At 47.4% G+C, this 26,869-nt stretch overlaps 10 protein-coding genes across 10 annotated transcripts; 5 read left to right on the top strand and 5 right to left on the bottom strand.

The window, feature by feature from the left end:
• Window positions 1-153: 153 nt before the first annotated feature.
• prs2 (proteasome core particle subunit alpha 1) lies at window positions 154-1,186 on the top strand (the record flags this gene model as incomplete). Its single annotated transcript, XM_040790463.1, has 4 exons — window positions 154-289; window positions 375-469; window positions 528-740; window positions 803-1,186. The coding sequence occupies 4 exons, from the start codon at window positions 154-156 to the stop codon at window positions 1,184-1,186; spliced, it is 828 nt and encodes a 275-aa protein (XP_040647416.1).
• Window positions 1,187-2,474: 1,288 nt separating this feature from the next.
• PGRI_027490 (uncharacterized protein) lies at window positions 2,475-3,116 on the top strand (the record flags this gene model as incomplete). Its single annotated transcript, XM_040790462.1, has 3 exons — window positions 2,475-2,487; window positions 2,541-2,769; window positions 2,825-3,116. 3 exons carry the CDS (start codon window positions 2,475-2,477, stop codon window positions 3,114-3,116), a joined length of 534 nt encoding a protein of 177 aa, XP_040647415.1.
• A 963-nt stretch (window positions 3,117-4,079) lies between these two features.
• Window positions 4,080-4,946, bottom strand: PGRI_027480 (Aldo/keto reductase subgroup; the record flags this gene model as incomplete). The annotated part of the gene is made up of 3 exons (XM_040790461.1): window positions 4,080-4,397; window positions 4,470-4,625; window positions 4,761-4,946. The coding sequence occupies 3 exons, from the start codon at window positions 4,944-4,946 to the stop codon at window positions 4,080-4,082; spliced, it is 660 nt and encodes a 219-aa protein (XP_040647414.1).
• A 1,675-nt stretch (window positions 4,947-6,621) lies between these two features.
• PGRI_027470 (glycoside hydrolase family 18 protein) lies at window positions 6,622-8,167 on the top strand (the record flags this gene model as incomplete). The annotated part of the gene is made up of 7 exons (XM_040790460.1): window positions 6,622-6,660; window positions 6,763-6,863; window positions 6,915-7,168; window positions 7,218-7,247; window positions 7,303-7,352; window positions 7,398-7,458; window positions 7,506-8,167. 7 exons carry the CDS (start codon window positions 6,622-6,624, stop codon window positions 8,165-8,167), a joined length of 1,197 nt encoding a protein of 398 aa, XP_040647413.1.
• Window positions 8,168-8,435: 268 nt separating this feature from the next.
• On the bottom strand, window positions 8,436-9,037 carry PGRI_027460 (ubiquitin-ribosomal 40S subunit protein eS31 fusion protein; the record flags this gene model as incomplete). The annotated part of the gene is made up of 3 exons (XM_040790459.1): window positions 8,436-8,525; window positions 8,592-8,872; window positions 8,944-9,037. The coding sequence occupies 3 exons, from the start codon at window positions 9,035-9,037 to the stop codon at window positions 8,436-8,438; spliced, it is 465 nt and encodes a 154-aa protein (XP_040647412.1).
• Window positions 9,038-13,570: 4,533 nt separating this feature from the next.
• Window positions 13,571-14,332, bottom strand: PGRI_027450 (ankyrin repeat domain-containing protein; the record flags this gene model as incomplete). The annotated part of the gene is made up of 1 exon (XM_040790458.1): window positions 13,571-14,332. One exon carries the CDS (start codon window positions 14,330-14,332, stop codon window positions 13,571-13,573), a length of 762 nt encoding a protein of 253 aa, XP_040647411.1.
• Window positions 14,333-15,858: 1,526 nt separating this feature from the next.
• ace2 (putative C2H2 transcription factor (Swi5)) lies at window positions 15,859-18,069 on the top strand (the record flags this gene model as incomplete). Its single annotated transcript, XM_040790457.1, has 2 exons — window positions 15,859-16,537; window positions 16,589-18,069. 2 exons carry the CDS (start codon window positions 15,859-15,861, stop codon window positions 18,067-18,069), a joined length of 2,160 nt encoding a protein of 719 aa, XP_040647410.1.
• A 943-nt stretch (window positions 18,070-19,012) lies between these two features.
• PGRI_027430 (T2 family ribonuclease) lies at window positions 19,013-20,567 on the bottom strand (the record flags this gene model as incomplete). The annotated part of the gene is made up of 5 exons (XM_040790456.1): window positions 19,013-19,153; window positions 19,215-19,312; window positions 19,683-19,875; window positions 19,942-20,236; window positions 20,290-20,567. 5 exons carry the CDS (start codon window positions 20,565-20,567, stop codon window positions 19,013-19,015), a joined length of 1,005 nt encoding a protein of 334 aa, XP_040647409.1.
• Window positions 20,568-20,962: 395 nt separating this feature from the next.
• PGRI_027420 (RMD1 family protein) lies at window positions 20,963-22,318 on the bottom strand (the record flags this gene model as incomplete). Its single annotated transcript, XM_040790455.1, has 2 exons — window positions 20,963-21,928; window positions 21,986-22,318. The coding sequence occupies 2 exons, from the start codon at window positions 22,316-22,318 to the stop codon at window positions 20,963-20,965; spliced, it is 1,299 nt and encodes a 432-aa protein (XP_040647408.1).
• A 212-nt stretch (window positions 22,319-22,530) lies between these two features.
• PGRI_027410 (CLH domain-containing protein) lies at window positions 22,531-26,576 on the top strand (the record flags this gene model as incomplete). The annotated part of the gene is made up of 5 exons (XM_040790454.1): window positions 22,531-22,845; window positions 22,898-22,924; window positions 22,973-23,931; window positions 23,985-26,242; window positions 26,293-26,576. 5 exons carry the CDS (start codon window positions 22,531-22,533, stop codon window positions 26,574-26,576), a joined length of 3,843 nt encoding a protein of 1,280 aa, XP_040647407.1.
• Between the last annotated feature and the right edge of the window lie 293 nt (window positions 26,577-26,869).

The following is a 26,869-nucleotide window of genomic DNA, read 5'->3' as shown; positions in this document are numbered from 1 at the left end:
AAGGCGGTGAAGCTGACCTCAAGCTTGAGCTCAGGCAGCTCTGGCACGCGTCACTGAGCAACCCCCATCATCTCATCCTCTTGAAGCCTCCTTTCTCATTCCTTTCCTTTACTGTTGTTAATCTCACTATAAAATACTTGAAGATCCGCCGTCATGTCTGGTATGCTCCCTAGTCGATGGCCCAGCCCAACCACATTACTTCATCCGCTGACCTTGGTTCTCTCCGCAGGAAGCGCCTACGATAGACATATCACCATCTTCTCTGATCAGGGTCGATTGTACCAAGTTGGTATGTATTGCCCTCAATGAATCCGCCTCGATCGGCCTCAATCCGTGCGCTGTCATCACCGCTGACCAACCATCTCCCCTCCCAGAATATGCATTCAAGGCCATCACTTCAGCCAACATCACCTCCATCGGTGTGCGGGGCAAGGACTGTGCCGTAGTGCTCTCGCAGAAGAAAGTCGCTGTAAGAAAGATTCCTTTATCGCTGGGGGTTGTACTCACGCTAATCCACTGTCTACCAGGACAAATTGATCGACCCATCCTCCGTTTCACATGTATTCCGGATCTCGCCTTCCGTAGGCTGTGTGATGACCGGCTCCATAGCAGATGCTCGCGCATCCGTCGACCGGGCCCGTGGTGAAGCTGCTGAGTTCCGGTACAAGTTCGGATATGAAATGCCGTGCGATGTCCTGGCAAAGCGACTGGCAAATATCAACCAGGTCTACACACAAAGGGTAGGATTTCCCATGCAACCTATTTAGAGAGATAGAATAGCTGACATGGTTTTGAACTCCAGGCTTACATGCGACCACTTGGTGTGGCTACGACCCTGATCTCCGTCGATGATGAGAGCGGCCCACAGCTCTACAAATGTGACCCTGCCGGTTACTTCGTTGGATACAAGGCGACAGCATCGGGACCCAAGCAGCAGGAGGCGTTGAACTACTTGGAGAAGAAGCTGAAGAACAAGGATGCGGCCCCGGGCAGCTGGGAGGAAGTTGTGGAGCTGGGCATCACAGCCCTCAGCAATGTGCTAAGCGTTGACTTCAAGAAGCATGAGATTGAGATTGGAATTGTTGGTGGGCCGCGGGCCGATGGCGAGGGAACCTCTACAGAGTTCCGTGCCCTGACGGAAGAGGAGATTGATGAACGGCTTCAGGCCATAGCCGAGAAGGACTGAGCGGGTATCTGCAAGCTATGGATGTAAGCGACCAGTAATGGAAGGACTTTTAGAGAAACAGACGATCTGTGAATGATAACTTCAATTGTTTTTTCCTGTCACTTTCAGCCATATCCCGTCTTGCATCTCCATAGCTATTAGAGCAGTCCATTTAGTATTCCCGACAGTTTGGATATTGATGCTATGGAACCTCAGCATACCACTGTATAGCGTAATGTCGGGTAGTCCGAGACCATATCAGCCTGCCAAAACTAGGAAACTCGCCACTTTAAGAGATGGATAGTATGGATTATTCATTACTATGGGTTCATCACAGCGTCTACTTGCATAAAACCTTGGAAAGCAAGGAGAGACACGCCCGTCCGGGCATGATACTAAGAGTGGATTGTGCGAAAGCCACATGTGGCTCAGTGGTGGCTTGGGACCATAAAAATTTATGCATCCAATAATTTGTTTTCTTCAATTTTTTTTATTTTTTATATGATTGGTCTCATTAACTAAAACTAGTCAAAGCTAGGAGAGTACTAAATGTGGCTAGTGTAAATAGAACTAAGAATAAATGTGGCAAAAGTCCAGCTGAACATGTTCTTTAACTTGTCAGATCTCCACTACACGTCAATTCCGAAGTTCAGGTCCGAATTATTAGATCGTCTAATGCAGGTCCAGGGCTGAGACTTCTTTTTTTTTTTTTTATGAAATTACAAGGGTCCCACGAGGATGCATCAATAAAAAAAAATTATGATTCTCCACTAAGTACATAGTAGTTCTTCTATATTCTCCAATCAGGATGAAATGCCTTAAAAGGGAAACCCCAACTCGATACAGGAACCTAATCTCATATGCGGGCCAACCGATCTCCACTTCCAATCCACACGGGATATCGATGTAGGTTTTTTTCTTCATCTCCACTGATCCCTTTCCTTGGGAATATGGTAGTAAACGGTTTCTCGGGAGCTTATGGGCCCGGTCCCCATCCCAGCTGTGCTTGACAATCCAAACTCCCTGATCGAGACATCTTGCCCGTCTATTGGTGCAGCTCATCCTCTCGATGTATCCTGACGCTCCGCTGTTGAGGGCTGATTTTTGATTTTTATGTATTATTTTATATGGGGTAATAGACACTTCCAAACTTTGGACTTATATCTATCCTCTTCCCCAGCTGGTGGCCTAACATTCTCGATTCCATGGACTAGCTCCTCTAACCGTTTCAATTCTCATTGGTCATTGATGTCCATTCTTATACATTCTACCTTCCTACTCGTCTGATCTTTATAACATTTAATATACCATGGCTGACGGACGTAAGCTGACCCCTCCAAGTCATATCAACCAACCAAATCACTAACCAACCCAGTCAATCAAGCCCGCGCTATGCGCGTCGCAGAGATAATCAACGACTACCGCACTCTCCTAGTCCACATCTCGCAACAACATGTCGAACCATCCCAAGAAGAATACTGGGAAGATGGCTTCGTGGTCCTCCGCGAGTCCCTAGCATCCGCCCAAACCCTAATGTCCGCCAATTACCAACCCTGTCCGGTAACAGGGGGGAATGTCGAGACCGAGAAAGCAGAGCTACAGAGGTACACATCTATTCCCAGCCACCAATTGGAATTATATCAAGCTAACTCCTCCCAGAGTCATACTGGACGGCAGCGCACGTCGATTCCAAGCACACAAGATCTACCTCCGCGCCGCCGCAGCACGACGATGGGCCATGACCCGCGCCAGCATCCTCCGCGGCTCAAGCGCAACAGCCCAGCACTCAGCAGCCCTGAAGAGCGCAACTGCCACGCTCCATCAGGATCTGGCTCGTTTCACGGACCAACATGTCGTGGCGGATTTGCGAGCTGCTGATCTGCGTGCTGGGCACTGGCTTGATGATGATCCGTCGTTGGAGGCGATCCGGCGCTGGGTTGTGGGTCGGTAATGGCACGGAAACGAAAATGGAAATGAATGCATGTTGCATGTGGTGGGGTTTTTTTCGGATTTTACCTTTTCCCAAGTGCTGAGAGTGACTGGGAGTTTGTATTTCTTTTAATAAGGGGACATATAACGCTGGTCGTTATTGTCGGCCTTTTATGAAGAGATAAAATGAGTTTGGATTCTTGCGTGGTTTTGGTTACTACGATATCCCCTCTTGTTTTTTTTTTTTGGGTTAGGTGTTATGAGACATTGAAAATCAAATATTGTTATAGATTCTATATTGTGTATGCTGTACTCTGTAGTATAGACAATATGCATAATGTACGGAGTACATAACGTAGGGTGAATAGAATAGCCCTAAGACCCCACAAACACCAAATATAAATTTTTGCTGCAAAAGATAGCGGCAATTAACCAGACACCTGGGCGCCGAGGCAGAGATACCAGCTGAAAGATCCACCAAGAGTGAAGGATCAAAAAAACGTTGTGTGGAGATGGAGAGACACGGCTTGCGAGGCTAGGGGCGTTAGGTCGGCTGTGTAGATCCAATCAAATCAACGAACGACCATATCGCGGCTGGAGTTCAGCTATAGATGGACTGGATTTTCAGGCGTTTCTTTTTCTTTCTGTCTGATTCATATTATGGATTTGTAACACGTTTTATTCTGAAACTGTGGGCTTCTGGATCACTTTCTACCTATTTCTTTTTTAGTTTTCTTGGCCATTGAGACCTCATCTTAATAGTATTAATGTAAAGTACAGAGTACGTGGGGCATGGACAAAGCTTTGTCGATCGTTTATATATGATGTATTACTCGGCGACCTCCGTGTCTAATGTGATAAACATATGGAACATAGAATCCATATGATGTGCTACAAATACTCAATTCGATATGCGTTGGTAAGGAAAGAGACTGCCCTGAAATTTTTGAATGTGCCTAGAATTTTGAGCACGTCATGCCATGACCTAAGATCGATCATCAGGATCGTATAGTTCTGGGAAGTAGAATCGCTTGAACAGCTTCTTGCCCTCCGTGGAAATCTCATCCATCTCATCCTTCGTGAGCTCGAAAGTCAGGGCCTCTGCGTATCCCTGCAGGCGCTCCTTCTTGCGCGTGGTCATTATAGCAACGATATTCTGCTGCAGGAACCACCGAAGCATGACAGCAGAGTCGGACACATTATGAGCCTTGGCCATGCGCTTCAGAGGCCCTACAAGGGGCCCTTCTAGGCAACAGACCAGTGGAGTAAGACCCTTGAACGCCTCTACCTGGATGCCTTGCTCCTGCCTCCAAGGAATATAGGAGACGCCATCGTTCTCACGCTATATGTATGGGTGATATTCTAGCTGATTCACGGCGGGAAGCTCCTTCGGGTTGCCCTTGAGGATCATCTCGAGGCCTTTAAGCACAAAATTGCTGACGCCGATTGATTTGGCTTTGCCTGAAGCCTTGACCTCCTCCATTCCAAGCCAGACGTTCTGGTAATCTTCAGGGGTGTGAAGATTCCAAGGCTTGTGAACAAGATATCTAGTGAAATATGAGTACTTGTGAAGCTGGGGTTATGTCTTGGGGGCTTATAGGTCAATATAGTCGAGTTGAAGTTTCTTCAAGCTCTCATCGATGGCTTTGGGAACGTCTTTAATCACATCCGCGACTTTGGTTGTGACGAAGAGCTCTTCACGATGGATACCACTCTCCTTGATAGCGTTGCCGACCTCGGCTTTATTGTCATACATCTCGGCACAGTCAAGGTGGCGGAATCTAGCTTCCAGAGCGTCCTTGGCCATTAGAACCAGATCTTTATCAAACTTGTCATGGTCGTCTAGTTCCATGCTATGCCGCTACCGAAAGCAAGCTAAGTAGGGTCAGCGGAGGGTAGCATTGACGTGTGATTTTTAAGTCAGGCTGATCATGGGCATGTTATTACCATCACGAAGACGCAGCAGATGGGTCTTTATAGCCAGATTGCCCGCCATGACGTGCTGAGTTGGCGAAGAGAATGTTGAGGCGATGCCTTGTAGACGTCGAAGGACTGCTGAGAAACTGTTGATGACCATGGAAGGGAGCAGCTAAGAGAAACGCGATCAAGACAACGCCTCCGGACTTTGGTCTATTGGATCCTACCAGGCAAGCTGCAAGCCCCCGGACCCGCATACAAGACAAAGACGCTACGCGGCCCGTGCGGGGGCCCATGGGCTAGGGCATTAGCACCTATGGCACCGTTTGGTCGGCTGTGTAGATTCAATCAAACCAATGACCATATCGCGGCTGGAGTTCAGCTATGGACTGGATTTTCAAGCGTTTCTTTTGCTTTTTGTTTTATGTTATGGATTTGTAACACGTTTTTATTCTGAAACTGTGGGCTTTTGGATCACTTTCTACCTATTTCTTTGTTAGTTTTCTCGGCCATTGCGACCTCATCTTGATAGCATTAATATTAACGAAGTACGTGGGGCATGGATAAAGCTTTGTCGTTTGCACATCATTTTCTTCGGCGACCTCCGTGTCCAATGTGATAAACATATAGAACCCCATATGATATCCTCTATATAGGTCAACCAGATAGGTTACATTAGCCAAGCACAGTTGAGGATCATAAGTCACGCTAAATTGTATAGGTTCATCGCATGACCGGGAAGGGCCCACGTGGAGTTTCCGATTGTGTATCACTCATATTTAAAATCCCCATGAATTCGGATTCTCTAAATATCAGCTTGATGTCGTCACTTGCCACAGATTCGGTCGATCTACTGCCGAAAATGTCTGGTCCATGCTTTCCCCATGTGGGGATATTTGAGGGCGTAGGTCGCCTGACCCGGGTTTTATAAGGAATTGTGTTTCGGTAATGTTAAGCTCTTTTCTACTTTGAGATACTTTGAGGTTTGTTTTGGTTCAAGGCATTGCTTCTCTTTATAATTCGGAATATATATCCGCTGAATTAGAAAATCAAGTCTTTGCTTAGCCGGTATAACAATGAGTGTGAATATGTATATTTAGTCATCATTCCACATGGCATCACCCTGTTTAGGCCAAGGGTTGCATTCTTTAACATCACGAGTACTTGAATCTTCTCATATCTTGCAGGTTTGAAAAGCAATATGCTACATAAAACGCGGGGATTGGCCATGAGGTTACATGGACTTGAACAGGTGGATGTGTCACACACATTATTCTTGGACCCTTCTAGACATTTAGTAAACATACATATATTCTTCAAGATGTCTCATACTCTTATATCTTTAGAAATAGAGATCTTCAACTTTGAATCTTCAATCTATTTATATTCTGCCTTAGTGCCTGATATACACCGCCACATGTGAGTCCCAACCAATGACGTGGTAATATATATAGCTAATTAGGCTGCGACATAAAGTGCCCCTCGAAATACTTATCTTTTAGTGTTTTGAAACTCTTCTTTAACTTGAAATTGTGGCTTATCGACTCGGTCTCATTACTTTATTTACCCTTGTGGCTGTTCTCGTGCAACACTTTAACTCTACCCCAACAATGTCTGAGATGAAATCAGTCGCCTACTTTGTCAACTGGGTATGTGCATCATTTTATATTTCAATTTGGACTGCATGATCTGCACTACCATAATGGGCTGAACACATACATCGAGAAAGAAACCATTGTTGACATCCATAGGCAATTTACGGCCGCAACCACAACCCACAGGATCTGCCCGCCCAGAAACTGACACACATCCTCTATGCATTCGCAAACGTTCGTCCCGAGAGCGGTGAAGTGTAAGTCCTTTAAATACCTACTACAGAAGATTTCCTAACCCAGGACTGTAGGTATTTGAGCGACACTTGGTCCGACATCGAGAAGCACTACCCGACAGACTCATGGAATGACGTCGGCGACAATGTGTACGGATGTGTTAAGCAGCTTTTCCTGCTCAAGAAGCAGAACCGCAAAATGAAGGTCCTGCTTTCCATCGGCGGTTGGACGTACTCGGCCAATTTCCCTCAGCCTGCAAGCTCCGACGCGGGGCGGACTAAATTTGCCGAATCGGCCACACGTCTGGTTCTGGATCTAGGATTTGACGGTATGTTCCTCGACTAGGTACTATGTACAATGCTGATGACTCTCCATAGGTCTTGATATCGATTGGGAATACCCCAAGGGTGAGTTGAAACCATTATGTATTCGCAAGAAGTCCAAAGCTCACATTCTATCCAGATGAAACCGAAGCCCAGAACCTAGTTCTCTTGCTCCAGAAATGCCGAGAGGTATGTCTCCTACCTCACAGCTTAGACCAGACTAACCGGGAACAGGTTCTCGACAGAGCGGCCGGTTCTGATCGCCGTTTCTACTTGACAATCGCTTGTCCTGCCGGTATGTCTATACCGTACAATGAAAAAGCATGAAACTAACCTCTACAGGCGCGAGCAACTACGAGAAGCTCAAGTTCCAAGAGATGACCCCATTGCTAGACTTCTACAATCTCATGGCATACGACTTCGCCGGAAGCTGGGATACCAAGGCCGGCCACCAAGCCAACATCTCCCCCTCAGCTTCAAACCCCGCATCCACTCCGTTCTCAATCGACGCTGCTCTAGACTACTACATCAACAAGGGCGGTGTACCACCATCAAAGATCGTCATGGGCATGCCGCTCTACGGACGTGCATTTGAGAACACCGATGGACCTGGTACTCCCTTCAACGGTGTTGGACAGGGTAGCTGGGAGAACGGAGTGTGGGATTACAAGGCGCTGCCTAGACCCGGCGCTGAGGAGAAATTCGATGGCGAATCCAGTGCGTCGTACTGCTATGATGGCGGTGCGCGCACGATGGTTTCCTACGATACCCCGCAGGTGGGGCAGCTCAAGGCGAAATATATTCGCGACCGCGGACTGGGTGGTGGGATGTGGTGGGAGAGTAGTGCGGATAAGGGTGGTAAGGCGGCTAATTCGGGGGATGGAAGTTTGATTGGGATCTTTGTTGATGGGGTTGGTGGTGAAGGTGCTTTGGATCAGTCATCTAATGCCCTTGAGTACCCCGAGAGCAAGTATGACAATCTCAAGGCCGGATTCCCGGAGTAGGTTGAGTGACAGCGGGTGTTGTACATTGCTGCAGTACAGTTGACTACGCATGTGAATATCGAAGTCTACGAATACATACATATCATTACGTGGGATATTTGAGTTTTCGGCGAATGCCTAGTTTTTTTTTTGTAATTGACTGTAGTACATGGGTATTCCAAGCAACCATCATCAACCAGCGTCAACCGTGACGCTCCATCACTTGCCCCGACGTAGAGGAACCATGCCCAAGCTCGGTGACAGGACACCACAGTCTGACTTAGACCATTTATTTGGCCTCGTCGAAGACGTAGGTGAGGTGGCACTTACCGCAGTACTGGCGGTTGTGCATAGCGGCCATGAAGACACCGGCACCACACTAAGAACGAGTTAGTTTCTGTTGGAGATCCAAGGGTATTGTCGCAAGACAAAAGTGGTCACATACCTCGGGAGCGGGGCACTCGCGGCGAAGACGCTCGATCTTTCCATCACCGTCAACCTTGTAGTACTTGAGGATGGCGAGCTTGGTCTTCTTGTGCTTGTGCTTGATCTTCTTGGGGGTGGTGTAGACCTTCTTCTTGCGCTTCTTACCACCACCACGCAGGCGGAGGACGAGGTGAAGGGTCGACTCCTTCTGGATGTTGTAATCCGAAAGAGTGCGGCCATCCTCGAGCTGCTTACCAGCGAAGATCAGGCGCTGCTGGTCAGGGGGAATACCCTCCTTGTCTGGTGGAACGTTAGCCTGTGCTTTTTTCGAGAGTTGTATGGGATGGTTGCGCGGGGATTTCGGTTCTTACCCTGGATCTTGGACTTGACATTGTCAATGGTATCGGAGGACTCCACCTCAAGGGTGATAGTCTTACCCGTAAGGGTCTTGACGAAGATCTGCATCTTGATGAAGGCCTGCGATGGAAAAGTCAGTGGGATGTTCGCGACGATGAAAATGTGGCAGACAGAAAGAGAATGGACTGCAGACTAGCTGCGCATGTCGACATTCGTATCTGCTTGTATGGAATAAAAACTCACCTCGACAGTTGTGTCTTCCTCAACCTTACAAGATTAAAGAAGATCGTTGTGCGCGGGCGCGGGTTGGTGATTAAAATGGTTGTGTGGTCACGTGGGTGGGTCTACCGAAAGTGGATTAGCTTGAAAGAAAAATCGAAAAATGCTTCCGAAGAGAAGGGCATAGGGTTTAGTTGATGAAGCGAAAATGTGGGCAATTTTCCATCAAATAGGTGCCATGGTCTAGTGGTATGACGAATCATTGTGGTCAGATACATCTGTACACATTCGTACTGATTTAGCCCCGGTTCGATTCCGGGTGGCGCCATTTCTTTTTATTTTTTGATTATTTTTTGATACTTTTTTTATGCTTAGAATGTCGAGATGCAGAGGTTAAAAAGGATAAAGATGTTGTCTAGGTCTTCAAAGAAAGCCTCTCTCTACCTCTGAGTTTTCCTGCGAATTCAGTTGGTCGCTCACTTTCGAATGTCCCGGGGTCGCTATTAGGGAGGGCTACGGCATCCGATCCGCAAAGGGTTGGCACATCACAGACTCACTAGAGTCCATGTATAAAGCCTTGGAACAGAGGTAGTGCCACTTTAAAGTGTATGTCGGCCCATGCATAGATAGCTTTGGGATATCGATTGGTGGAAACCGAGCAAGATCAATACCATGGAGTGTCTGTGGTACACCTGCCATAGACATTTCTTCCTTATTTAGAAAAAGCACACATTGAACCAGTGCTACGGAAGGAAATCTGGGGCGTATAATGGCGCTGGAAATTGATAGGAACGAAAATGTCGCCTGTAATACTTCCAGAGTCCCGAATGTTGTAGGGCAGCGACGGATGGTTTCTCCGGTGTTCTGAATCGCAGTGTCTTCCAGTTTGCTCATGTGGGTTCAGTAATTTACCAAGGTATAGAAAAACTTATTTTCCTTCTTTCGGGGGATATGTAGCTAGATCTATGGCCCTTCGTCGTTCTTGGGGTTTCCACTGGGTTTTCCTCTGCCGCTGTGTTTCGGATAATTACATCGAGTGAGGTCGTTATTGTGGATATTAAGGTACGTATTCTTAATTAAAAAGGATATTAGAGGACTAACCTGAGGCCTGTGCTGGCTGTAGAGCCCTGAGAGGCTGGACATAATGCTTTGGTGGCATTTGGATTGCCCATATTCCGACCCATATCTATAGTGGGGAGTAGGCACAACGGTGTATGATGATGGGATAAATCTGCTATGGGGTGGGGTTAGAATATGCTTTAATTTTCGACAAACAAGCAGAAGATGGCTAACTTTAATAACCTAGTCGAGGCTTGACAATGAGACATCTATCAGATGATCTGTCTCAGCAGTGATGATAGGTTGTGGGGCTTCTATTGAGACTCCAGTGGGATTTATTAGTACCTAGGGCCTCCTCCAAGATGATATATATCCACGCGTGTCTGATGTATTACATAGCCTTACGGCCCTCTTGCAACCTGCCTAGCTACATGGTATGTACATTTTCACACCCGAACTGCGCGGTCTAATGCATGTAATAAATGCGACAGATAAGATATTGCAAAAATACTTATCTATATAGAAGTTTGCCCGTGGTTCGGTGATTTTTGTATACTATATTGTCACATTGGTGTGGGTTAGGATAATCAAGAAACGTATACCAGAAATATATATCTAGAGGGTTTCGGGATGTGATTTCCAATTCCACGATAATCCGGGTTTTTAATATACCCGCGATTGATATATAAAAAATGCCCATCAATGGCATCAGCAAAAACAAAATAAAAATGTTGGTAGTTGAGATATGTGTAGCATAGATCACAGTTACTACATACCATGGTGTCTCGGCTGCACAATTCGCATGTAGTCCACATCTTCCAAGGTAACCTACTACTATTTATTTTATATAGCCCGCAAAATCGTATATAACTGTATTACTTCATTTGAATTCCGCACTAAAGTACCAACTTAACGTAGTTCACTTAGGTGGTCCACGCCCAAACACACAGCAAAAGCGACACAGTCATCACTTATATTTCGACAACCAACGTTTTTATTAATTACCATTACATGCCAACAGTAACTAACTAGCACGCTGTATTGGTATATTATATCAATATCAAATAAATCGAATACTTGCATTGCCGTGTTATAAAAAATTACATCGCTGATCTCTAGCATACTTGCACCGAACGATAAGTTATTAAATCACCGAACACTCTATCAAGTGGCCAGATATCATAGAAAATGCATTAGGTTATAATAAACGGTCCATATAGACAGCCGTTATTGCACTAACATGTTGTAATCTATCGCTTCTACTATGTGTTGTTAGCGTAGACCGCTCGCATGCGCAGTACGTTTTGCAAGTAACATCAGATAAAAAGGATAGAGATACCTAGCCAGATAAGCCAGATTTAGGATGAACAGAACTCTTAGTAGTTCGTGATCTGCCTTAACACAGACCAATTGGTGTAGAAAGAGAAAGACTACAACATACTCCGTATGAGGTACAGATACCCCCCTTCGCTAAACTGCCTAGGTACATCTCCCACTATCTGGTATGCTACAAAGTTGAGATTTATCGGATACTCCAACGGAACACACGCACAATAGATGTAAAAAGAAGATTATCAAAAAATATCAAAACTAAAAAAGAAATGGCGCCACCCGGAATCGAACCGGGGCTAAATCAGTACGAATGTGTACAGATGTATCTGACCACAATGATTCGTCATACCACTAGACCATGGCACCTATTTGATGTATGTGGGGCAGACTTTTGGTATTATCAAGATACAACTTCTTCACACTTTAATTTCCTACATATTGCGTGTATACATCTCATGGCTTTTTAGATATGACGAGTCTGTACATAGAGATCTATCTATTCATGGCTTCTAAGGGTTAAGTATAATATAAATCCCCTTTGCGTAGGTACCATAGTCCATAACCCTAGAGATCGTATCCGAGGTTGCTATTTTACAAAACCCTAAAGTTACCACACTACAACTCCAAATTTATAGGTCACATCTAACATCTTACCACAAGTAGTATCCTCTTATACTTTTATAGAAAGTCTACATCCACGCTCTATAATTTTCTTATTTATCTTACTTTTCTCATCCATTTCTATATGGATTTTACAAGAGTGCCAAGATACATCAAACAGGTGCCATGGTCTAGTGGTATGACGAATCATTGTGGTCAGGTACAACTGTACACACTTGTTCTGATTTAGCCCCGGTTCGATTCCGGGTGGCGCCATTTCCTTTTACTTTTTGACATTTTTTTTTAATATTGGCAAACGGGCTTCCAGAAATGGCCGCAAGTGCGAGAAGACTCCGATATGTTATTGGATTTGAATTTAGGTTTGTTTTGATACGCATATATGCCATTTACGCATCCCATGTCATTCTTAATCTACACATCCATCACGGGGAAAAAAATCAATCTTAGTATTCTAGGCAATTATTCAAAAGGTCTCAGTCCCGTTTATCGTGGGACTTGGTCGTTTGAAAAATCGTCAAGTCAGGTAGTTGATCCTTCGGACGTGCCTGCGGAGGTGTACTACCCAAGCCACCCAGGTGTCGGCCAGCCTCCGGGGGCACTGTAAGTTAACGAGTTCAGATTCCATTGAGGGGTCGTAAAGCTTCTCGGCGATAAGAAAGTCCTTGACACTCACGGGTTCGTACCGTCCCCCTAGAGACAGATAGTAAACCATTGTATGTCCCTCAGCATCAGTCAGCTGATGATCTAGGCCTCTTTGAATCAAGAAACGGACCATGCTCCGGAGTGACTTGCTTGCAGCCAGGTGAAGCGCTGTAATTCCACCTGGGACAACTCGAGCATGAATATCCGCGCCGGCTGCTAGAAGCGCTTTTACTCGCTGAATGGCGCCACTGCTGGCGGCGCAGTGGAGGGGAGAGACCATATAAGATTGGGATTGGGTGACATTGCTTTCCGAAGTCTAGTATATATTCTCACGGGAGGCCTTTGCCACCGATCTCGGAAATCGCAAAACCTTACTGTCTGCTGATACCATCACATCAGCACCATGTTGGATAAGACACTCAACAAGGGTAGGATCGTCCTGTCCATCATCTGATTGAAGGATAGAACCGTGTCTATGAGCAGCTGCTAGGTGAAGAGGGGTATGATTTTCTGGAATTGATACGATTGATGGATTCGCTCCTTGTTCAAGTAAGTAATTGGCCATCACGACCTGGTTGTTGCATGCAGCAAAGTGCAGTGGAGTCCAATAATGACAATCAAGATCGTCAATAGTAAGATTACTATTATCAAGGATCCGTTTGAAAGTCTTGGTTTTCCCAGCCTCGGCTGCTAGATGTAAAACCGAAGCATTCAACTTAGTCCGACAATAGATATCAGCACCTGCAGCAACAAGCATCTGCACCGTTCTCAAGGGACAATAAGAAATAGCAACAAGTAGAACTGTCTCTCCAAATTGACCTTTTTGGTGAACATCAGGTGATGACTTAAGCAATTCTTTAATACGGCTTCATTACCAACACGAGCTGCTGTTAAAATAGGCGTATCACCCGTCACAGTTAAGGCATTGATACCTGCGCCCGAAGCGAGTAATAAACGCAGTACCGGTAGTCCGTTCTGTACTCCAGTCGGAAGACTAGCTGCACGATGTAATGGCGTTTCCCAACGAGAATTCTCAAGATTGATCGTAGCACCTTCCTGCACTAACAACTGAAGGCATTCCAAGCGACCCCAACAAGCAGCGCGATGAATAGGTTCGTCACCTCGATAGCTTGGCCATGCCGTGCCCCGATAGCTAAGCTTCTTACGGTACTCTATAAGCATCTTTAATATTTCCACGTCGCCCCGGCCGGCCGCTATTAGCAACTCGTCATCGTCCATATCCGGCCCGGGGTCAGTGGGAGATTGGACGTCATATTGGATGAGTAGTTGTATGATTTCGCGTCTGCGTAGCCGGACGGCGATTTGCAATGGGGCTCTCTCTAAACCGCCGTCAGGTGAAACACCATCTGCAAGAAGTGCGTTGACCTTGGCGATGTCGTTCTTGCGGATCGCTCGAACGAGCTTCCTTTCCCGCGTTTCCTGTAGCCGGGTGATGTAGTCCTGGTTACAGTTCTCTTGCTTTGACAGGTCAGTAAAGAGGCCTGACATGCTGGTAAAAAAGTCCGACATCCCGGGAAAGGAAATTTGGTCAGAGGAAAGGGAGAGAAAAGAGGGGAGAAAACTCATACGATATACATATCCGTGTACTAGTACTATGGGGATACCAGAATAATTTACGTAGTCAGGTGATAATCCCTGTGCCAAGAAGACCTATGTATGAAGAGGACTAAAGATACTATGCGGATAGTCAAAAACCACACTAAGGGGTGTGCGTATATGTCGGTTCGAGAATAAAATGAAAGAAGTTATATGAGAGAAGCATGGAATACCTTCAGAAGTTACGAGACGGAGTAGGATGGGTGGAAATAGCATATGAAAAAGTATACCTCACTCTGAATAGCTTCATGATTACCTCATTTGGCTGAGAAGGATCCAGCCAATCCAATATAAGAGGCGTCTGTGAAACGCAATCTACAACTCGAATATGATATTTGAATAAAGCAGATTTGTATATATGGTGAGTTATAATAAGTTTCTAAAGACGTAAAGACTTCTGTAGTACGGAGTACTAAGAACCAGTATTGATGAATGTATCGTTTGTATGGTCTGCCTAGTAAAAGGTACAATTACATATGGGTGGTGGGTCCGATTTTAAGGCGCCGGTTATGGATTCAGGACTAAAGGAACGATGCTCCGAGCTAATCTTGCCTAAGTGGAAATATAGGAGATCGTACATAAGTACATACAATAACTAGTTGTAAGGAAATCCGCTTTTGTTCATATAACAAAAAGTGTCGACCCACATATATCAAATAGGTGCCATGGTCTAGTGGTATGACGAATCATTGTGGTCAGGTACAACTGTACACATTTGTTCTGATTTAGCCCCGGTTCGATTCCGGGTGGCGCCATTTCTTTTTATTTTTTTTTCCCTCGTATCACTTGGGTGAAGGGGGAAAATGTCCGTGTTGCTAGAGAGTCTCGTGACTTCGAAGGCCTTGATTCAGAGCTATAGATAGCCCTGGAGACAATATCCCATGTTGGACAGGTCGAATAATAGATATTGATATGACGCCATGGGTCTATCGGCCTATCGGTCTATCGGGATAAACAGACATGGAGCCAATAATATTTATGCGATCGACTTGTTTATATTGAATCCCCTTGGAAACGAACCGAGGAGTTGTTTAATTTTGTAGTTCTATACACTATTATATGGACTTTCTAGGGTTCATCAAAGGGATTTATGAAGTCCTTGCAGAAGAATAATAAATTGTAAAGCAAGGCGGTCAAGTAAAATCGAGGACGAGGTCCCACTTTTCGTCAGAGCCCTTTGGTTTCCCAGACGCCCGGGGTTGAGTCGTTGCTATGCCAACGCCCCGATTTGTTGATCAGAACGGGGCACATAGATCTGGGTTCCAGAACCAAACCTTGGAAACCTTCATACATTCGTGTTTCTGCTCTTCTTCAAGAAATTCTGTGTGACACATTTGATAACTTGAGGCTCTAACTACTCCTTTTCCCATCTGGTTCCATTGCTTTCACATTCACATACTGACACCTCATTCAGGACCCCAACCGTCGGCAATATAGCCATGAACTCCAACGCGCTCGGAAGCGGTCGTCATCGCCGTCAAATCTCCACACCGGCTCCATTCGAGCTTGCGCCAGTCATGACCAATATGCAACCCCGTCGGTCACATCGTCGAGGCCAGACTGTGGACTACAGCGCCTTCAGTCAACAGGCCACTATGGACCGACACATGCCGAAGACGGTATCGCAGTTGCGCGATTATTTTAACGAAAAATCAGGTTTCTCATATCAACAGAGGGAGCAGTATCAATCATACACCCAGCAGCCCGAGCGATCTTTCATCCCAGCCATGCACATGCAGCAACCATATCAATATCAACCTCACCAGTCGCTCGGGTCTGACTGTCAGGCTTTCAACCAAGAACAACTGCAAGCGATTCACACCACTACTGGTAGCCCTGCGCCTTCCTCTGTTGGTGCCCCGGCTTTGTCTCGATCAGCCAGTGAATGCTCCGAAAATACACCATTGAAGCTTGCGCTGCACCGTATGCAGCAGGAACAATTCTCGAACCAGCAACAGCAACAATTCATTGGAAATGCCGATTGGGAATTGTTTCCTCAGCGCAACATGCCAATGTCCCAAAATGAGCAGGTGACGGCCTATGCCGGTTCGATGCACCCAGTCTCTGTTCAACCAAAGGCTCCATCTGCGAAGATTCTTTCGCAAATGTCTACTGCTTGTATGCAACTTTCGCATCAGTATTATACCACCTAAGCTAATTATATGGCAGACAATTCCCCAATGACCCCCGATTCTACCCCATTGAAAAGATCTATTGATTATTCCATGTACAGCAATGACCCAACATCTTCCAAGTCCCAAAGTTTCTCATTTCCCCATACCCCTACAACTGCTGAGATGCAGAGAGCTCAGTCTTTGCAAGGAGCCCCCTATGTCGAATCCGTGCAGATTAAACAGCAAATGCCCTCCCCCGTCAATTCCCCGATTAGCTCGTCTTTTGCCGAAGTTGCCGATATGCCATCTCCGAGTTCATATGGAATGACACCTCAAAATTCCACTGCCTCTTTCAAATCTTCCACTGGCAGGACTAAGAAACGAGCCCCGTCAACTGTGTCGTCTTCCAACGAGCTAGCTGCTCGCGATGATGACCTTGATGCTCGAGTCAAAGCCTCAGTTCAGCAAACCGGTGTCTCGACCGACGAAATCGCCAAGTTCATCTCCGGCCCCGACCCCAAGGATGGAAAGTGGGTCTGTCTATTTACGGGCTGTCTTTGCCGCTTTGGTCGCAAGGAAAACATCAAGTCCCATGTCCAAACACACCTTGGAGACCGTCAGTTCAAATGCGACATTTGCGAAAAGCACTTTGTGCGCGGACATGATCTCAAGCGCCATCTCAAGACACACAGTGGCAATAAGCCCTTTGCGTGCGCCTGCGGTGCCAGCTTTGCTAGACAGGATGCCCTCACTCGTCACCGCCAGCGCGATATGTGTGTTGGAGGCTTCACAGGTGTGGTTCCAAAGACCACCAAGCGTGGTCGTCCCCCGAAGAAGAAGACCAGCCGCCCGGATATCGACACTCGCCAGGCTAAGTCCACTCGTACTCGTCAACGTGTTGCCGAGAAAGCCTCTTCAACCGCTTCAACCAACACCCATGTCACTCTGCAAGATGCCCCTGTGTTCAACTCGCCTAACTATGCCCCATCCGCTGCTGTCTCGTCTTTCACACCGCCCACCTCCCCCGGGGACAAATACCACCGAATTTCATCGCCATGTCAGACCTACAACTCCCTCGATGCCCAGCTCGAGGATGACATGCTGCCCTTGTCACCGCCCCAACTCGCTCACGCTAGATACGAGCAGGCAATGGCCCAGTACGGATCAGATTTCGGTTCGCAGGCATACTCGCAGGAATCTACGTACTCCCAGGAGTCTCTCTACAGTGAATCTGCTCTTTCGCCTCGGGAGATGTCTTCCCCTCGCTCGGCGCCCACTCTGGCTGAATCATCCGTCGGCTCGGAGATCGATATTTTCATGACTCAAGATCCCTCCGACGACTTGCGAGAGGAGTTCGGTCATCTCGCTCACTCGGGGATCCCTGGTTTCCCGACCTATCAGTTCGTGGATACAACCGACTTTGCCTCCGTTTCGTCCTATTACCCAGAGAAGACCTTTTCTGGTATTCCCCACTTGGATGATGACCTGACGGACCCAATCGACTGCTTGTCCAGCGAGTTCCTGGTGGACCCTTGAACGGTTCTTGTTACCCAAAAACGACACGGCGATATATACGGCGTGGCTTATCATTTTCTTCACGGCTAGACTTCTTTGCAACGATACGGGACGACCTTGTACACTTTAATGACCCACGACAAAATCGGGCGTTTTCTTTCTCTGCACATTTCGGGATTTGACACAACTTTGCGGACTTGCGGGTGTTTGGGCTATTTGCTTTTTGCCCCCTTTGCCCTTATTTCCCCCTGTATTTCTCTTTTTCTTTTGTTTTTCATGCTTTTCCTTTGTCTTTTTCATGCTTTGATTGTTCACGTCCCTTTGGCCTTAGCTCATCACTTCGATGACGTTTCATGTACGGCGGCGTGCTTATTCCCGGTGTTTACCATTCTTTTCTAAATTTTCATGATGCGATATGTATTTGATGTCTTTACTTTCAATGGATCTTTTCTGTACACCTACCCTGTCAACAAAGGATGGTTTGTCTGAAGGATTATTTCCCTTCCCTGATAGACATAATTGAGGATAGCCTGTACTCTACTGTTTCAAATTTTCATGCCTACAGATTACATCTGCTCCCATATCATCTGTTGCTCTATCGATTGTAGAATTAGGCTCCAACCTGTACTTCATCTTGTTAGATTAAGGGAAAGAAGGCCGTACAAAGGAGTCAGTACAAGAGAAGAGAGAGCAAATTGTCTGAATCCCAGTGACCTTAAGTCTACCGATGTGTTCCCTCATAGGTATTCGTACACGAAGAAAATTACAGATATTAAGATGCCACTCTGGGCAAAGCGCATTTCTATTTGGAATTTCTAATTACTCTGCGTTAACGAATCAGTGTCTAACAGTCCCTCGCCACATTCTATGCCGGGATTTCTATGCAACTATAATCACATCCCAATAGGCCGACCTAATTCCACTAGGACCATAACAGGGATATAGTAATGTAAACATAACCCATCTACTTCGAAGCCCAGGTGATCTCGATCTCGATAGGCCGCCCCCCTTGCGAAGCATACACGGTACTCTGTGTACGCCCCTTGGGTGGATTCTCGGCATAGAAAGTAGTGTGATCACTGTAAGCGAGCTTACCATCTTTGGCCTATATGCAGTGTGAGAATATGAGATGATATCTTGTAAAAAGTGATCTGGGATATACATACGGTGAACTCGCTTGGTTTGTTGACGTGAGGTCCGCAAGCAAGGGCATCTCGCTCGAAGGCGCAGGGCCCCTTGCTAGATTTCAGAGTAAATATATCATCTGCAGGATGCCATTCGCTTCATGTTAGCAAGCAATAGTAGACGGGTCATATGCAGAAAGCACAGCTACGAACCTGATATCTTTTCGGCCCGGAAAGTGGCACAGGTCCCTGACGAAAACCATGTTCCGTAGCTGATGATACAGCCATGCTTTCTGCCAAGTCTCGATACAACCAAGTTACCTCGGCCTGCAAATGGAGTGCCAGGAGCTGTGGGTGCCGGGTGACCACCTGTGGTTGTCGGGGAAGGCTCATGTTGAGCATGCTTCAGTGGATACTTGATTCCCCTGGAGGGGCAATTGGATTTCTGCCCGTCTGATCATTTTGTAAGCTTGGCGTCTACCTAAGTAGGTAAATCTGGCTTTGACTAACCTGGGCCTGCAGAGATGAATTTCCCGGACTGTAGACTTCCTGCAATATTGAAATGGTACCAAATCTCATTGATGGCGCCGCCCCGGCAACGGATAGTGACAGGGTTTCCATGGGCTTGTTCCAGTGCAGCTTCAATATCGGCAAGAGCATAGGTCTGAGTCTGAGATGGTGTGATGCCAGCACTGGCCAGGAACTTATGCATAGTCAGTGGTTCGATCCGAAAATATAGTGAGTCATTGATCGAGACAATCGAACTAACCTCATAGGTAGGCAATTCCCTGTAAACCTCAACAGTTTTGTCAAAGTAGTCCACGACATCCTGTTGCGGCAGGTAGTCCGTGTAGCAATGTGGTTCCAGCGTGCTGACGCAGGTGCCGTGCTTGTTCCACTCGTGTTGCCATAGATTGCTGTCATCACCACGGAAATCCTTCCAATACTCGCTCATGTATTCGAGCAAATCTCCCCGGCCCGCGTCTACTAGAATCAGTGAAATGTTGCTGTACTTGCGTCCGGAGTCGCAGAACTGATCAAAGCCGCCATTGCAGTGATCGGGCCTGAAGAGTTAGTGTTATATTCATTCAACTCTGGGGATGTAGAACGAGCTCACCATAGTCCATGGATAGTCCATGCATCTTCAGGGCCGAGTGCAGGGTCGACATCCCAGAATTGCGTCTGCAGCATTTGGCCACCGGGGTAGTTGAAACAGCATGTGTCTTGACCGTGGTATTTAGCCTGGCAACTTATTTCCGAGACAGGGCATGATGACGAAGTTCCAGGGTTTGTATTCTGGTTCGAAGTCTGCGAAAGCCAAAGCGAGCCAAAGGTCTTGAGGATCTTCTGAGGTCCGGGGACCCCCATGAACTGTTGTGATGATCCCCGCATCATCGATGGCAGTCTTTCTCCGTGATCTTAGGGAGCACACTTGTTGAACTGACACAGAAAAAGGATATAAGAATAGAAAAAGTATATAAGTACTAGGAGGTCGTATTCAGAGAAGGGATAGGTATATTCAGGAGGCTACAAAGGTCATCGGCGTACTATCGAAGTTGCCTCGTGCGGAGTCTCATATGACTAAGCGCGGGGGCAGCTGATAAGGGTCACCTGGGCTTTGTTTACTTGCAAGGCAGCAGCTATGCTTTATATTGCACTCTTTTGGAGCTGAACATGGTCATTTGGGGTATTATGCTTAAATTCAAGAGTGAAGGGGTATCATAGTTAGTACACAGTGGGCAAAATAATCTCACCGAGCTTGCGCCTGTCATTTCCGGCCTCAGGTGACTCTATGCCTCCTGCTTGCGCGCCTCCTCCTGTTGTTCATGTACTCTTTCTTTCCATAAACGTAATACTTCAAAGCCAACTTCAACGGCAATAAGCAGAATGATAATCCATTCTAGCCGGAGACCATGTGTCTCACTAAGGCGCTCCCGGAGTACACTTGCGATCTCTTGCGCATAGTCCATCTTCTCGTTCAGCAGTTTGATGCGAATTCCAACATCTAAAGCTCTGCCAGCCTGCTCGTAGTATCCCTCCAAGCCGAGCTCGTGTCGGCTGTCCCAAAAGATATCAGGAAGGGAATCAGTGAGCTCGGAATAGAGATTGAGCTGCGCTCGGACACTTAGTAGTTGCCCGGTCTTGCGGAGGACAAAATCTCGTGTAAAAGGGAGTCGGGACCCTTGTGATAGGAGGGTCGGAATTGGCCGAGTCGATTCAAAATAGTTTGAAAGAAGGCTCTCGAGGACGGCTAATTTCGTACTCCGAGCGAGACCCGACGAAAATGCAACCTTGGTCAAAACAGTGTCGACGGATTGTTGCGCCGCTGGCAATCTCTCTGCATCTCCGTGACCAGGGTTGGTCCCTAGTATAATTGTGTCCCCTTTAATCACACTGTTCTCCCGCTTCGGGTCCTCCACAAATTCAAGATCCTCGGTTTCCAAATCATCCACATGGGCGCCTTCTGCTGCAGGCAAGAGAGTTCGTGTTGCCAGGAATGATGTGAATCCTTCTGGGAGCGACCACGCTACTACTGTGCCGGAGGGAAACACAAATAAATCACCTACTTCGTCGGATGGTAGACCCGTGCTGGAGGGATTTGTCATGCGCTGTATGGAGTCCAACGGTATCTGAACGTGAACGACTTGAGGGAAGAGCCCAGTTTCCAACGGGTCCGGTTCGTACCCTCGTTCTTGTAAAATATCTCTGACTTGGCGGATGTTGAATTGCTCGGCTACGGCGTATGCGGTTACTGTCTAGAGACATCAAAAAATTAGTGGAAGGAAATTATAGGAAACCTGAGTTATGCATACCTTAGTCCGATATAACCCCTGCTCTTTAAGAAGCGCCTTGGAAATAATGCCATCCTTCGACCTCTGTGCCTCTACCGCTACTCGCCGCAATGAAGTGGGAGCTGCTGGTAACCTAGGCCCCCGTCGACGTTGCTTTTGGGAATCAGCGGAAAACTCAATTGGCTCATCGCTGTTATTTTGTTTTTGTTTCAAATGGGCATTGGAGGAGAAGAAATCTTTCCGTCGGGGAAGTGCCAATGGAGGAGAGACATGGAGGTATTGGATCTGTGGTCGCGTAGGAAGACGTAATCCTGTTCGCTTGCAGCTCAAGCAGACATGAGGCCTGGCAAACATCGTGTGCATGTGTTTGAGGAACGAAAACCTCAGTTGCTCGGTTGGTCGATGACATCGTTTTGCAGCCCGCGGCCCGATACCCCGCTTAGTCATGGGACCAAGCTCCCGACGGGCCCTGACCTACCCCGGCTCAACTGTAGAACCACCGTTTCCAGCTTGTCGCATTCCACTTCAACCAGCTTGGGAGCTGCAGGTGCTGAGAGGGATTCGCCATGGACGCGCCTGGCGCGACATCGCCGGACGAAAGTGCCGTTCAGAGCACTCCCAAGCACGACACATCCATACAAACCAGCTCACCTACAGACACGACTCAAGGCGCCCAAGATATACACCAACGATGCAATGACAGCAGCTCTAGTAGCAGCAACGATGAAGAGGAAGAAGAGGAGGAGGCCGAGGAAGAGGACGACTTGGACGACGAGGACGAGGAGCCTCGCCTCAAGTACGCATACCTGACGAAGCACCTGGGCTCGGTATATCGCAACGGGGATGCGACAAGCTCGTTCCTAGTAGCAGGAGACAAAATGGTATGCAATTTTACGAAATATATACTATGCAATGAGCTAATAATATGCCCAGGTCGTCGGGACACACAACGGTAACGTCGTAAGTTAGCCACACCTCCGCGCAGACATATGAGCTGACCTTGTCAAGCATATTATGTCCCTGCCACTGCTACAATCCCTCCGTGTATATCATGCACATACAGCAAGTGTCACCTCGATATCGGTATCACCATTTCCGCCTCCGCTCCCGAACCTTAGGCAAGATACTTTCAAACAGACCGCAGAAGAATACAGACCATCCACGCGATCGTCTAATACCGCCGGCAGCATCCGCGGAGGAAAACTGGGTAGTTATCCCACCGTCCCTTCCACACCATCGAACTCCATTTACATCGGAACATCCTCAATCGATGGCCATGTGTGCGTCTCCTCGCTGGTTGACCCTAAGGATGTGCTATTGCGCAATTTTGGCCGCCCAGTTCAATCTATTGCTTTGTCTCCAGAGTATAAAACTGACCGGTCATACCTGTCTGGTGGCCGAGCGGGTGAATTGGTCCTAACAGCTGGCGGTCGTATTGGAGCGACCTCCAACTCGACAACAATGGGAGGTGCGGCCGCCACAGCCTCTAGTTGGCTTGGTTCCATGGGTCTGGCATCAAATAGCGGAAAAGATACCATTCTTCATAGCGGCGAAGGGGCTATAAGCACAATTAAATGGTCACTGTCAGGAAAATACGTGGCCTGGGTCAACGAGGAAGGCATTAAGATTATGCGGTCAAATCTGCATCTGGATTCTTCAGAGACCGAATTTGCTTGGAAACGAATCAGCCATATTGATCGTCCAAATCGCCCCGGCTGGGAGGAAATGGCCGGTGTTTGGAAAGCACGCGCAGAATGGATCGACCAGTCAGCTTTAGACAGTCGGGACAATCTCGATCCGAATGAAGATTCTACAAGTCCAGAGATACAGTCAACTGTGCTCACTGAGAAAGTGGAAAAGCTTGTCGTCGGTTGGGGAGGAACCGTTTGGGTCATCGATGTCTATCCCGAAAGGGCAAGCAAAACATCCAAGGGCGAGAAATTGGGCTCTGCAGAGGTTGTCACAATGTAAGCACGGAACTCTCACGTTTTGAATTGTTCATCCCTAACTTTGAACACAGATTACGAACAGATTGTGTGGTATCCGGCATATCATTGTATACACCTCGTCTTCTTGTCATTCTCGCATATATGGAAACCGAGGGTGAAAATACAAGCAACGGAAGAAGCAGTGGGATCCGCAACCGAAAGAAGGGTCTAGAACCTGAACTTCGTGTCATTGACATTGAAACCAAGGAAGAAATCAGCGCTGATACACTTTCAATTAACCGATTTGAAGGCCTCTCTGCGTCTGATTATCATCTAAGTGTCTTGCCTCCGTGGAAGACCCCCGAGGGACAAGTCGTCCAGCGTGGTGCCCTGGGGGCTCTTGGGTATGGGCTTTTGGATGCTACCATGTACTCCGCGCGGCTATTTAGCTCCGGCGCCAGCATCCGCAGCACCACAAGTAGTGGCGACAAGGGGTCTGGTAGGGTTGCTCCCTCTTTCATATCCAAGCTCCACGCGGCTGAAGATGCCCTTCCGAAGGAGGTGCAGGAAGTTTCAGGTGCTCCTGGCGCCAAGATCTTTGTCCACAGCCCATATGACTGCGTTGTTGCAGTCAAAAGGGATCTCGCGGACCGTCTGTCCTGGCTTGACTCTCATGGCCAGTACGAGGACGCATGGCGTCTCGTCGATGAACATCCTGAAGCTGCGGGCTCGATACCTGACGTAACCGAAGCTATCCCCGAGGCTGCAGGGAGGTCCCAAACTAGTTTAGGTGAATTTTTCGATGATCGGTCGTCTATCATGACGGCCGGTCGAACAAAAGTTTCTGCCGCTGAACAAGAAAAGGCTCGCCTTGGGGAACTTTGGATCAACCAACTTGTCAGCGAAGAGAAGTGGATTGATGCTGCGAGAATTTGTGGCAAAGTCATCCGTAATGCCCCACGATGGGAACACTGGGCATGGACCTTCATCAAAAACGATAAAATCGACGAGATCACTTCCCAAATCCCAATCGACTTGAATCCATCGTTGTCTTCTCGGATTTATGAAGTCATTCTCAGTCACTATGTGCCACGAGACTTGGCCAAATTCAAAGAACTCATCGAAACATGGCCATCCGATTTGTTTGATGCGAACATTATTACAGAAGCTATCGAGGCATATTCGAAATCCAAATCAGTGCGTGCCGGGTCTGAGGAGTGGCGAATCCTTACAGATTGTCTCGCCAAGTTGTTCCTAGTAGGAGGGCATTACCGTGAAGCCTTGCGTTGCTATATTCGATTGCAAGATGGAGATGCTGCTATGGCTTTGGTTCGGGAACACCGCTTGCTCGATGCAGTCACTGATGATATACCGGCCTTCATTATGATTCGTGTCTCCGAAGAGCAAATGAACTCGGCCATGATAACCGAACTGGAGGAGTTGACATCCGAGCCCACGCGACTTCTTGTAAGCGAAGCATACACGGGCATTGTTCCCCCGGAAACTGTGGTATCACAGTTGATCGCTGCAGATCGGTTCCTGTTTCTTTATTTCTATCTCCGTGCGCTCTGGCGAGGCGAATCATTACCACACGATGCGTCTAAGCCCAGAAGAGGACGTGGAATTCATGCTCGGGATGCAGCCAGCAAGCTTGCTGCCGATGAAGGCAAAGCCCTGATTGATAACTTTGCCGACACGGCCGTTGAGGTATTTGCCGACTACGACCGGCCTCTACTGATGGAGTTCCTCCAAACAAGCATATCTTATTCATTCGAGAAAGCCACATCCATATGCGAAGACCACAAGTTCACACCGGAGCTGATTTTCCTCTTGTCCAAGATGGGCCAGACGAAGCGAGCCTTGAACCTGATTCTATCAGATCTTAAGGATGTTTCGCAGGCGATTTCATTTGCAAAATCACAGGATGACCCTGATCTATGGGAGGATCTACTTGATTACTCAATGGACAAGCCAAAGTTCATTCATGGACTTCTTGTCGAGGCCGGAACAGCCATCGACCCAATAAAGCTTGTTCGCCGGATTCCAAGCGGACTGGAGATTGAAGGTCTAAGAGAGGGCCTCACTCGCTTGATCCGTGAGCATGATCTGCAGGCTAGTATCAGTCAAGGCGCGGCTAGAGTTATGCAAAGCGAAGTTGCACTTGGGATGGACACGCTGCGCAAGGGTCAGCGCCGAGGAATCAAGTTCGATATCATCTCGGACGCAGAGGAAGATCGCAATAAGACACCGACACCAAATACCCCTCAAGATCAATCCGTAACCACTGCGAGGAAATCCAGCCCTGGACAGGGAAGATGTGGCGGTTGTAATGCCGCCTTCCGGGCAAACGGTATTTTGATTCCCCGTTCCTTATGAAACACAATACTAATAACCGTGCAGAGCGAGAAATTCTCGTCGCCTTTGCTTGTGGCCATATTTTCCATCTATCCCACTTGCACTCAGACACATCACAGCAACAATCCGGCGCGAGCAGCCGTGACCGATCTGCGGATATTACACCCCGGCCCATGTCCCCAGTTGACGAAACCCGATCTGCCACTGCCTCTCGCACCGTTGGCCCCAAAGTCACGACGGCAAGAATCCTGCGAGACAAGATCGGTGATGGATGTCGCCTCTGTACTCTGTCAAGAGATATTGAATCCCTTGGTGAAGTCGAGGTTTAAACTCTGTTGGGGTAGAGACATACCCATTTACATGTGTGTATACTCCATGTGCACATACCTATGCATTCTCCTTGTTTCTCTGAGATACCCTGGCTTTTAGCCAAGCTACTGTACCCGTTGGGATATTAGCATTCATCCTGGTTATCATGGCCATTGATAAAGTTGCGTGTTGACTGCTTTGGCTCACATACGAATGACGTTCTGTTTATCTGTAATATTTGTTTCGCAGAAATATAACTACCCGAATGCACTCAGCTTTCTATTCCTTAGATTACAACTAGAATTTGAGGATC

The sequence above is a fragment of the Penicillium griseofulvum genome (assembly GCF_001561935.1).
Source record: "Penicillium griseofulvum strain PG3 chromosome Unknown contig_80, whole genome shotgun sequence".
In the NCBI taxonomy this organism is placed as follows: Eukaryota; Fungi; Ascomycota; class Eurotiomycetes; order Eurotiales; family Aspergillaceae; genus Penicillium; species Penicillium griseofulvum.
The sequence above is the reverse complement of the archived record's forward strand: the minus strand, read 5'-3'. Positions and strand labels throughout refer to the sequence as shown.